Source organism: Ptiloglossa arizonensis, chromosome 8 (assembly GCF_051014685.1).
Source record: "Ptiloglossa arizonensis isolate GNS036 chromosome 8, iyPtiAriz1_principal, whole genome shotgun sequence".
In the NCBI taxonomy this organism is placed as follows: Eukaryota; Metazoa; Arthropoda; class Insecta; order Hymenoptera; family Colletidae; genus Ptiloglossa; species Ptiloglossa arizonensis.
The window spans coordinates 1,573,517-1,586,691 of record NC_135055.1 but is presented as its reverse complement, the minus strand read 5'-3'; the positions used below and the strand labels follow the sequence as shown (position 1 = coordinate 1,586,691).

At 35.7% G+C, this 13,175-nt stretch overlaps 1 protein-coding gene across 5 annotated transcripts in view; it reads right to left on the bottom strand.

The window, feature by feature from the left end:
• Qless (decaprenyl diphosphate synthase subunit 1 qless) overlaps positions 1-13,175 on the bottom strand; it is a 62,702-nt gene that overhangs the window by 7,980 nt on the left and 41,547 nt on the right. For all 5 annotated transcript variants that reach the window (XM_076318263.1, XM_076318264.1, XM_076318265.1 and 2 more), the window contains 2 exons: positions 9,170-9,303; positions 6,358-6,499 (listed from right to left, as the gene is read on the bottom strand). In XM_076318263.1, coding sequence (XP_076174378.1) covers positions 6,358-6,499; positions 9,170-9,303 — 276 coding nt within the window. The remainder of the gene's footprint in view (positions 1-6,357; positions 6,500-9,169; positions 9,304-13,175) is intronic.

Genomic DNA, 13,175 nt, shown 5'->3' with positions numbered 1-13,175 from the left:
GATCGCCTTTGAAAAATAACTTCCGATCAATGATACGGATCGAAGTGACGAGAAGGTTTATCGCGACCATGGAATTTTTATGGCAAGGTACGCGTACCTGGACCACAGATCAATTAACACACGACAGTGTTAGTTAATTTTTATTACTGTAGGACAAAGTTAACTATTAAAATTCAAACTAAATATTTATGATTTAAATTTGTATTTTATTTCACGTATGTGTAAAAGTGTAGATGTAAGATAAACAAGTGATACATGTTGATAATTGTGCAAGAGAGGCAAGACACGATTAAAGTGCTGTTTCTAAAACAACAACGAATTAAATTATTACATTTTGTAATTAGAATTTACCGTGTTACAACAAGACGTTTTCTTGAAACCGATACGAGTTTACGATAGACGAGTAGGATATTAACAAAAGGGAAAATAGGATGTTAGGAACGGTAAGCTCAAAAATAAACAATAACAATATTCAGGAAGGCATTAGCGATTCAATTACGAATCAAATCTTTCGAATGTACTTGGAAATTTTACGAACAGATAATCAGTTGAGTAATTGATTTCGCTTCCGTGTAACATAAATCCTAACGATTTTCTAAAGACGATTTCCTTTTTTTTTTTTTTTTTTTGTATTCTCTCTATTATTTGAGCGATTATTGTAAACGACAAAAAAGTGTTCAAAAAGAATTCCGTGCGAAATCATCGATCGTAATTGCTTTTACATACAGGCTGCTTTTAGATTTAAATATCAGACTGTGATAATGTATTCTGTAAGCAAAGATGAATAACATGTGTTATATAGGTTCGAAAATTACTATTTTAAAAAGTTATAACAAAAGAAAGAGGCGATTCAATTTTTTAACAAAGTCAACCTCGAATTGATAAGCGCATAAGCGATGAATAGAAATTATATTAATCGTCTTTAACGATATAAAGTAAACAAAATTCACATAAAAACATAAAATAAATATTGTCAACCTAATCTTACGACATAATATATCAACAGCCAGCTTGAAATTACTTTATTCGTGTTTAATGGTTTCGTTACCAAATAAGTGCACCATAAATCTATAAGTATAGGACAAATAATTTTATTATTCACTCGTTTGATTTATCAAGTATATTCATTGGTTGTTCAATGAATAAACCAATAGTTCGTAGAAAGTATATTTCTAATAATATAGTTTGTTAATAAAGGATTTTTGGTTCTATGTTTATATAACATTTTCCCCCGATTTCTATTTGCGAAATATATTTGGACAGTTTGGTCCTTTAATTTAGAAACACTTTGTACAATCAAATATGATCTCAGCTCTTTTAACAGGTGATCGTTCGATAAAGAGGAATTTCCAGTTACGTCCTAGCTCGTTCACGGCCTTGTTATTTGCGCGTAACCCAACGATAACTATTATATATACATAAGCAAGAGTTCGCTCAATTAGTGTCGCGTTAATACGGTGCTGTTACACAATTGGTTAGCCCAGTGCTCCCTCCAATCTTTGACGCGAGACTTTCGTGGCTATTTGTCGGCTTTCCATTTCTTTGTAACTCGCTAATTTGTTCCTCAAGGCCGTCACACTTTTCAAGCCTTTCTGCGAATCACGTGTACTACATCAGAAGCACACGTTTGTATCGAGAATGTGTTCAAACCTCGACCAATTAATTTCAAATCATTTCACTTTGCAATCCTCCGAGAAACACAAATTACACAGAATATAACCATCGAGTCGTTTTATAAATCTTCCCACATTTTCCTTTCGGTCAATTGTACCCAAAGGAATCATTCACGTGTACACAAAACAACCTTGATTGCTCATAGAAATGTCATTTTCTTGTATTATTTCTACTTGTCTCTGAATTATTTCGTGAAATGTCAATTTCAATATGTGTAAGTAGTGCAAGTAGTTCAGACTACTGTCTGTTTTTGCTTTTTAAAAAGAAGTGAATTAAGTACGGTTTGTAAAATGACCAAAGATTTATAAAATAACCCGATAGACAGGACACTTGTGGTGTTTAAATGATTATTTAGAAATGGAAATCTGAAATCCATCAATAATAGAAATATCCTTACACGAAATTAATCGTTGAAGAACACTGATCGTGTATGCTAATGAGAACGAAGAGTATATGCTGTAGAAAAAGTAGGTCGAAAATGTAGAATAACATTTTTTGGAGTTTATTTGGAGATATTTGATTACACGATTCATAAAAATAATAATTTATAAGCAATAAAACATATGGTAAATGAAGACCAAATTTCTAAAACGCAAAATCGATTATTTCCAATATTTATAATTATTGTGAGCGAAACTCAAGCATGACCTTATTTACTACATTAGCTGATAAGAATGTTGAAATAACAATATTAGATGTACCGGTGTAAGTGTACAGTTTTTAAAATTTACATCATGGAAATGTAGTAATTTGTATTGTTAACGCTCAAGGGCGTCTCGAGTGGCGACCTTTTTCCGTTCACATATTTTGCAACAACCCATAATCACACGTAATGTTACATTCTTAGCAGGATATGTGTGCTCAGAAATTTTTAGACATCGAGTTTCGCTGGTAGCGAAACAAGAAGCTATGCACGAGTTTCGTAAAAAAATTACCTTAACGTCACAGGGAAAGTTAACCCTCCCTAATAAACATAGTTTTTAAGCAATTTTTACTAAATTTATGTTCCATTTCAAAAGATTTCCAACAATACGAAACCTTCTGTTTTCCTTTATTTCTCAAAGGAGCAAATATGACGCAACAGAAGAAATATGATGTAACAGAAAAGTTTCTGACAAATTTTCACAAATTTACAAAACCATAATTTCTATGTGTACCGAAAGAGTTTGATAAAATTATCAGATTTCATTTCATTTGGTCCCGTTAAATGTGAAAAACAAAAAAGTAACAAAGTAATAAAACAATAAATAATATTCTACTTTTGTCTTAAATAACGCATCAACATCGTTTAAAGTAGAACGAATAAAGCACAGATAATTCATAAACGATAAAAGATCTATGTTCTTCGGATTTGTTTCCAAACGTATCACGAAATTCATCTCGCTCGAGCCAATTAAATCTCAATTTCATCTCGACTGCATGTAACAGACAGCACGCATCTTCTACCGAGACATTATTAATACCAAATCCAGGTTTATGGACTGAAACATCTGTTACGTGATTTCCATTCATAAAACTACTTTTTACAGATCTTAGTCCACATTTTCTCTTTTGGCCGGAAACTCTCACGCGACAATTGCCTAATCACACGATGTAGCAATAGAATAACGTTCAATCCCCGTGTCTCGGTGTTTCGTATTTGAATTTCGAACGATCTGTCAAATTTCACCACGATTTTCAAACGGGGAACAAGTTCGACACTGTTTTGAAACAAACGATCGTTACGTGATTCGGTCCGTGGCGCCTTGTCTTCGAGAAATGTTGTACCGAGAAATCTAATTGGCAGAATCATCAACTTTCGAGGCAATTTCATGCCGCTCGTTCGTTCTAACGCACCGTTAATCAGTGCAAACTGATTTTCTAGCTAAGCCGAGACGGTGAGGCCGTTTCAGTGATTCCCTTTTTCGAAAACACGCGAAGCGTGACACAGCGCGGCAAGACCGAACGCCGGTTGCCCGTTTCCGGTTCCAAGCCAAGAAAGCGTGCACGGTCAGCGCCGCGCGGCTCGTGAATCGCATTAGCCTCCTTCCTCCTTCGGTATTTCAGAGAGAGTTTTCAGTCTTCGTCGATCGACGCGCCGGACGATCGAGACTGTATCGAAATTCACGGTGCATCGGGTGAAAGAAATCCGAGATGTCGATGATGCCCGGCGATCGATTAAACATGAGCGCCTCGACGCTGAGGCGAATGAGGATTACGAACGTTTATTAAACAGAGAAACAGGAATAGGGTAGGAAACATCGTTATTCGACAATCGATCGTCAATTTCACCTTGAGAATTACCCGATGTGCGTTGATATTCGGCTACTAGTGGATACGGGTGATGCACGGAACGCGTTGCGAGTAATAACTCGAAACGTAACCTGAAATACCACTTTTAACACGCCAGGAAGTAAAGTAGAGAGGGACCTCGATGGACAACGTAAAGATTGAACAATATCCGATCGGGAGAAAGTACCGTGGCCAGATGAATCGGTATTCGATGTGTTCGGGAGCAAATGTCATGTTTTTGTGCGTTGAAATGTACGAGAAAAGTTAATCGAGGATCCCCTCGGTTTCGAGCGACGGGGCTACAGTTGGCTCGAAAGCGGGGTAGGTGGCGAGTTTTATAGCGAACGATAGAGCAACAACGAGCAATTCTCGCATTAGATGTCGTGTGTTGACGAAACTTGAGTGTGTTGATCGCGCAATGTAAAATGAAAATTTTTATACTTTTTGTCGTGTATTTGTCAAAGTATTATATTATTACCATGTTATAGCCATTCGATGAATTGGCAAGGTTTTCCTGGTTAGTCGAGTCCAAATACTGGGTTGTTCGGAAAGTAATTTCGTTTTTTTTTTTTTGGGAGGGGGGGGGGGTGACAACGAAACACGATTTTTCTAGAGTGTATAAACGTTTTATTAAATTATATATTCTCTATTTTGGAAAACGAAATGACTTTCCGAACAACCTAATACAATATCTCATTCGATGGTGAACGTATTTTCAAAATGAGGAAGTAATTTTTTTTATGCGTGATTAAATGTAATCGAAATATGATCGTGTTTGTACTCGTTTTCACCGGGAAACTCTCACCGATCCGTTGATAATATTGTCGTAGTGAAAAGTATATAAATTTTAATTTTCTATGCTGACTAACAAGTGATGGAATCGTCTCCCATCACTTGAATCTGATATAAAAATAGTCACTTGAAAGCGGGAATTACCGTATGTCAATATCTTACACCCATGGTTGAACACGAAGATAGTTCTAGTGCGAAATATAAAGCGTATTTAGTGAATACAGATAGAATATTTCAAAAAGAATAGTATGAGTAACCTACAACGATATGCAGTGTAATCAGGGAAAATACTTACAGGAGAAATCCTCATTTTTATGCAAGACAACGATCTCAAATACTCTGTAAAAGTGTGTCAGGCCTATTTGAAACAATTGGAGGAGAATAATAAACTTAAAATACTGCAGTAAGACTTTAACTATACAGGATGTTCGATTGTAATCTATAAATGCGAATTACTGGTAAACTACTCGCTGTATAAAAAGTGGTTCAGGCAGGAATTGAATTCCGACCACCCGAACGTAAAACAAAAAACTCATTAGCTGCAGTAGCAATACAAGTTAAAAATACACAACTTGTAAATTTGAACTGTTTATCAACTTGCTTTGTGGTTGTAAATCGGGATTATGACATTATTGCGATAAATAAATAATGTTTATGTCGTTATTTTCCTATTTATATTTCTAAACAAAATTCAACTCGATAAATATTCGTGAGATTTGTTATGTATCAGGTTGTTCGGAAAGTCATTTCTTTTTTTTTTTTTTTTTGTGAAAATGAAACACGATTTTTTTAGAGTGTATAACTGTATCTCAGTTTATTAAATTATATATTCTCCATTTTGGAAAACGAAATGGCTTTCCGAACAACCCAATAAATGTACATTAAACAAAGCATGTATAATATTATACCTGAGAAACGGTATGTATAATATTATGCCGATGTAATAAATTGCTAAATAAGTTTTGTCGTTCGATAAAAAATGGAGCTATTAGATTCGTTGTTTTATTTTTCTAAAGACGATATTACTGTTCGATGAATATGTGTGAAGTTTCATGTAGATCCATCGACTCGTTCGTATATTCACAGTTGTCCAAAGTTGAAGTGTCATAGTATCTTTTTACATTGGAAAAAACGACAAAACTTATCGAACAACCTAGTATGTATTTATATACACCTACCAGTTGTTCTAAAAAATAAATCCTCCGATTTTCCGATCCTTTCGATTACCCAATCTTTTATCCCTGTTAGATCGGATAATCGAAGTGCGACTGTAATTCGCATTTATAAATTAAAATCGAACATCTTATGCAACGTATCTTCGGTTACATACAATATCGATAACATCGATTGGTGTCAATTATATTACAACGATGACAATCTCTCAATCGTCTCGATTAAATTTCACCAACTGTCCATATACATTTTCTGACGTTAGCGTACGCGGAAGCGTGGACGCACCGTGAATACCTTTTCTCTTTCTTATTTTTGGATCTCTCAAGGTATACCAGTTCCGAAGAACAACTTAGTCATCGACGTCGATCGTTATACGATTCGGCGACATTTGAAATTTATTGAACCTCGGATGCCGCGGACTTTGACCAGAAACGAGGCGGTCCTTACCTTCTTTTGGCTCCAGACGACGTTCACCGAAGGTTTTCCACGGCGGAAGTCGGGTTGGTCGATTACGTCGTCGTGCACTAACGAGGCGTTGTGGATCATCTCGGAGATCATCGCCACCTGTCGCTGCGATGCCAAGAGATCACTGAAACGGAACGATTTCTATCGATTAATCGCCAATCGTGCATTTGTTGGGTGTGAACGGTCGTTGATTCACGATTGGAAGAGAAAGGACACGTAGGAGAAACATGGAAATAAAAGACGCAATAAATATAATATAATGGCTGCGGTGATTGACGCACGTGTGTATGTAGATTTCACTGGGATCTAGACGCGACTTATCGATCACGAACGCTGCGGAAAAATGTGATAAGATTCAGTTTACAGTTACGGTTGGCAATGAATTTATCGACATACTCATTAGTACCGATACGCGTCGATTCCCAAGTATTACGTTATCGAAACAAATAGTGAAATAAGTGATCGTTGATTTTGTAAGAAGTACTCGGTATGTCAATCCTTGTAACGCCATCGAGATCTCGAGACAACGATGTATCTATCGGGCAACTTTGAATCAATTTTTATCTAAACAATCGAATATTTTTCACATATATTTGCGATTTTTTAGCATCGAAAACCAATCCCCCAATTTTGTTTCGATGGTAACTCAGAGCATCGTTGATGAAAAATGAAGTAAAAAATAGCAATAAAAGAGTAGTTATATTTTAAAGTAATAACAATATCTATGCGTATCTAGTTACGAGGACTAATCACCGTTCGGAGAGAAATTTTTTTCGCAAAATTCGTATTATACTTATCGTTTATGACGTGTCAAGCATGATATTGGATATACGAATTAAGCCTTGGTCCCTACGTTACATTATCTTGAAAAAGTTACTAATTGTATTTGTCGTTCGTTTATATTTACCGATGACCGAGTGTTGCTCATCGCTTCTTTTATTTACGACGAGTTCAAACTGTGATCAAACGGATATTAAATCGATACAATCGATAAGTATCGGTACGATAGTCGCGTGCCTTGATAAGTCTCTAATCTTTTAAGGACATTCGTTGCCAACTTGCGAGAATATCAATTTTAAATGCAAATTAATCGATAGTGTCGGAAACGCGTCTCGATTCCATCGTTAGATGCAAGTGATTAAACGACATTCGTTGCAATGAATAAACGTTCCTTTCTCGATTGTTTGCTCAATGCGTGTCTGTGTTGGCCAAGCGAAGATCAAGGAACTAATCGAGGAATTTGGCACCTTGCATGGTCGTTGACAGATATTTGACGGTTCTTTGTCACCGGAGGATTATCTCCATCGCTCTTCGAATCGTGACGTCAAGCTTACTACTATTTACAATTCGCCGAGCATATACGACACAACGTACACTAGTTCTCATTCACTGAACATTCTCATTCATATTCATCGGATAATTGTACTTAAAGCGATCGGTGAATTTGAAACGGACCTTGCTTTCTAAATATTACAAAGCTGTCCTTTCCTCGCGTCTAACAGCGAATCAACGATCACCTTCGTCTTACCGCGTTGTAATTATGATTGGATTACCTTTCGTACAAATTGAATCGCGGAATATCGGACAATTACGAGCAGATAAAAATAATTTAAACGATAATAAAAAAATACCATCTTATACCTTGAACCTTCCTCTACAAAATCTGTATTTCAAAAGACGGATGGGTTCGGAGAGAAAATAAAAGATTTCTTCGTATCGTCGTGATTGTTATCCCGATCCCACTAACATCGAATGTCCTCAATGCCTAAAATAAGGAAATCATGCGCGTGTATGCGCGATACTTACAACGTTCTATCGCGTAATGTTTTCAAGAACAAAAATAGAATTATTGAATTTTGTATGCAATTTAGTGGCAAGATACAACAGCGTTTCCGTAGGTTTTCAAGAACAAAAATAGAATTATTGAATTTTTTATGTAATTTAGTGACACGATACAACAGCGTTTCCGTAGATTTGTATTCGTGCATTACAAGAACAATAAATAAATTTGCTCCATTGTATCTAAAGTTCAGAAGAAATATTAATTATTTAGCTAGATTGAAATTTTGTCTCGTGTGTTTTTTCTCAAAACAAACGGCAGATCCTAGTATAAAAAAATATTGAAGTCCGATGAAACGAAGGATACTCTGTGGGTAATCGGTGACCCACAATGCGACAACATTGCTTTCATTTTTACTCCAACGATAGTCTCGCAATAGTCAAAATACAAACGCGCAAGATACATCCTCCATGGGTCTCTTCGACTCGCTACGAAAAAATATTTAACAATTGTTTAGTAATAGTCAAAATATAAATTCATAGGGTACATTCTCCTTGTATCACCAACGAATAACCCGCTATACAAAACAATTAATGATTGTCTCATAACGATCAAAACATAAATTTATAACATACATTTCCCCCGAGTCATCGATGATCTATCACTCCGGACCATTCAACGATTGATAATAATCAAAGTATAAACCTGGACGAAGCGACTGTCGTAAATCACCAACGACCCACTAGACACGTATCGCGAATGCTCGACCAGTTGTCTCACGCATTTATTAAATATTCCTTGTTATAAACAGTCTCGTCCCCCAGGCCTTTCTAAACTGTTAATTGCTACATGCTTCATCGACACGGTGCACGGGCTCGTTTCCCCGTGACGCAAACGCGATCAGAACGAAGGGAGCATTCGAATGGACAATAACTCCTTAATCGTGACAAAGCGTAAAAGTTTATCGACGGCGAACTTGAAAGAATCCGTACAGGCGTGCCTCTCACAACTCACTTTCTTTCCTTGTGGTAATTGATAGCCCGTGCCATGAGAATTGCTACCATCGGCCGTACTGCCTTTCCCTTGCCGTCGAAGTAGTACGTAGCTATAGTTTGCAGCTCGTTCTGCGTGGTGTTTCTGATGAGTACCTGGAACAATGGCAAACGTAACCTTGACTTCGAGCGGTGAAACGGAATTCTCATTATTATTAGGAAAAGCGCGACGTGCTCGTGCATCATCTTATATCGAATAAAATCAGCGTACGTTCGTTATGGTGTAATCTCTTCATTGAACATTTCGTACGATTTCCATAGAACGTTAATTTCGCGTACAGTTTCACACGCTACGAACACTAAGGGGGATGATTTGGAACTTTACTCGGTGGTAAATTGATCGGTGGTATTTGTTCAATCGGTCCAAATGTTGGGCAAATATTTCTGAAACTTATGTTTCGATTCGTGATTTAATTCGTCCGATTTGTACGTTAATCAAATTATGGTTTTATTAAAATGGAGTAGAACCTCGATAAATGCTATTCCGATGAACGCACAAGAATTTCGTTTATTACGTAGTATTGTCAAGTGGAAAAAGTAATTACTTTGCGACAAGTGTAGCTAGAGGTGGAAGGGATGATCACTTAGCAACGAGGAAATTGAAAGCGAAAAGAAAAAGGAGTAGTGACAATAGACAATTGAAATAATTCGATCGGTTACTTCGATCACCTACTATATAAATTTTACGAGTTAAATAATTGTATAAAACGAGCCAACTGAATTATATTAAAACACAAGTTTAAAAATATTTATGAAGTGATTTTACAATCGTTCTAATTTTTGCAATTATTATTGAACTTTTAAGTATGTATTTATTACGTTAAGTTATTCAATTTAAGAAAAAAAAACTGAATAGGCTCTCCCATAATAAAGCAATGATATTAGCTTTTTCGGAAAGTCGTTTCGTTTCTTTTTGGTTAAAATGAAACAAGATTTTTTTAGATTGTATAAACATTTTATTAAATTATATATTCTCCATTTTGGAAAACGAAATGACTTCGAACAACTCAATAATAATAATAATAATGATGATGATGATGATGATGATGATGATGATGATGATGACGATGACGATAATAATAATAATTATAATAATATATTAAAAAAATATTTATGTTAATTCTTACTAATCTCTCGGTTCATAAAACTTTAAATAAACCATTCCATATACGAAAAGGTTGCGTTAGTAGGCGTGATTCTACATAAAATTTTTTCATACTCTCTTACCGCTCCAAAATTTCGTCCTTCTTTTATAGCTTGCTTGTCGTCACCGAGGAGAATACGGTCGCGCGTTAACTATAGTATTCAAAGTACCGTTCTACCCGTTACATTCGTACAAATTAGATCAACCGACGTATTATTTCAATTCAATGCAGGCGTTACATATTTTATTCTAAACCGATTTATCACACGCTGGTTGCTCACGCACAGACAATAGGTGTCCATAAAGTGATGATGATGATTAGCGTACGTGACGAATGGGTGTCGGTTGCAAGCGCGATAGAAGCAAAAGCGACGTCGACGTGGACGCTTTGAATTCTAGCCGCGACACCTTCTGAAAGTTCGTTCTGGAATTTGGCCAAAGTCTAAAGGAACGCCCGTTAGTAACTTGGCCCGTGAGCTTACGTCAGGGACACTTTCCGTATAGTTGTTTCAACCACGTGATCGGAAGTAACGAGACCGTTGCACTTGGGACCGATTGGAACCAACGTCGTCGTCCTAACTGTTCGTATTACATTCAAAATTATGTGACACTTTTGTTCTTAGTCTGATATCATGATTAATTATAATTGGTTATCATTTTTTTTTGTTCATATTACATACTATTATATTATATTTTTGTTCATATTATATACTACTATATTATATTTTTGTTTATATTACATATTATTATATTATATTTTTGTTCATATTGTATACCATATGAGACTTCTTTCATTTCTTTTTCTCTTATTTAACATAAATTGGGTTGCTATGGACATTTATTTGATAATTTTAGAGAAATATTAGAAATTTCAAGATTAGAGGATCGCTCAAACGATTTTATCGCTCAGCGAAGGTATTTTGTGTGTAAAAAGTTCCACGTACTGTACTAACTAGCAAAGGTCCCCAACTGTGACGTTTACTTTTTAATGGGTACTTACGGAGTGATAGTTCGAAATACTGAATCTAATATCTCTGTAGAATAGCCCGAGAAAAGTAGAGCGAAACGAAAAGTCGCATTCTTTTGACGCGTCAGAATTAGAGGATCTACAACTGTGAAATTAATTATATTCCTTCTCTTAGAACACAATTTTCAAAAAAGATAAAACGTTCAAATTTGTTTTCAAAATTGTCCTTACACGATATACATAATCAATAATCTTAATTGCGAATGTCACCATCTTATAGAACGAGAAAATTTTCTAAAATAACGACACCTAGAACGAAGATAACAATTCCTTCCTTTATTTTCTCTGATTTAATACTCGTGTTTGTTGTCACAGTAAATAATCACGAGCTTATACTTCAAAATGCTTTCATAATACTTACTCATTTTCGTGTTCTTAACATATCGATGTCTTGTCTTTTTTATTGCAAGAACAAATTAGCACTGGATAATGTAACTCTTTCAGAAGCGTTTTTTAAATTATAATTTTTTTACAATTTATTGACACTTGGTATTATTAGGGTGTCGACCTGACAGATCATCGGTCAATCTCTTTTGTTTATTTATATATGCTAATTTATCATGCAAATTGTTCGTTCAGTGTCTCGATGTGTTTTTACTTTTTTAAAAACTGATATTAGTCGATAGATATTCTGTTCTTCGTTTCTTGGTGAAAATTTCATACAAAGTATTCGTAAAATTCTTGTAAATTTTTGTGAAACAAACTCTGATAAAATTAACAAAGAACAGATTTGTTCGTATAACAATTTCATTGTAATATGATTCTTTTTTCTTGTAACAGCTCGCAGATCATCGTTTGAGAAACACTGGCAAAATAAGCGATAATATCAATTTCTCCAGATTTCTTACTTAGGACACTTTCATAATTACCATCACAGTCATTCTTCCTTCAAGAAAAACACAATCCTGTAAAACAGTGGCCTCTTTTTTAGAAGGTGTCTCCTTCACACGAGAAGAAAATTTTTGCGCTCGAGATCTACAGACAAAAATTTATTATTATATTCATTCTAATTAATTCGAAATCCAGATCGAATCTTTTACCCATTGAACAGGAAGAATTATCTAGAAAAACCCCTGGATCAAATCTAAAACTCTCGTGTTAATAAATAAATGATATTTACCGCACCATATACAATGATCAGACAAAACTCAAATGGTATACACTGTACTATGTTTCGCAAAGAAATGTGACAAAATTCGAAAACGTGCGTGCTTAATTGTCTCCAACTAAAACTGAAGGGACGGATTTATTAAGTAAGTGTTATTCCTCCCCTAAGTCGTTCACGTTGAAAATCTTCTACTACGTCCAGGGATTTATTAAGCAAGTAGTATTTAAAGTGTTATTCCTCCTCTAAGTCGTCCACGTTGAAAATCTTCTATTACGTCCAGGGAAGAATTTATTAAGCAAGTAATATATAAAGTGTTATTCCTACCCTAAGTCGTCCACGTTGAAAACCTTCTACTACGTCCTCCTTGAATTCTAAACACCCCCGTGGAGGTCGTGTCGCTCAATTTGAAAAATTCTTCCATCGTTTTCCCCTTGAAATGACACGTCTTGTCATAACCATAGAAAAACGATGTATCCACGTGAGCGTCCTTCCTCCACCAACGACTCGGCACCATTCTCGAGCTAATTAACCGAGGACGAACACGCGGGCACCGATGACACGTAATGCGCGTGACGATCCGCGTTATCGCGTTCCATGGTGCAACGAGAAAAGTGCTTTCTAAACGCGTTTGCACGCGCATACGCAAATACAATTGTAGTTGGTACGCGACCGTGAGTAAAAGTTCTACT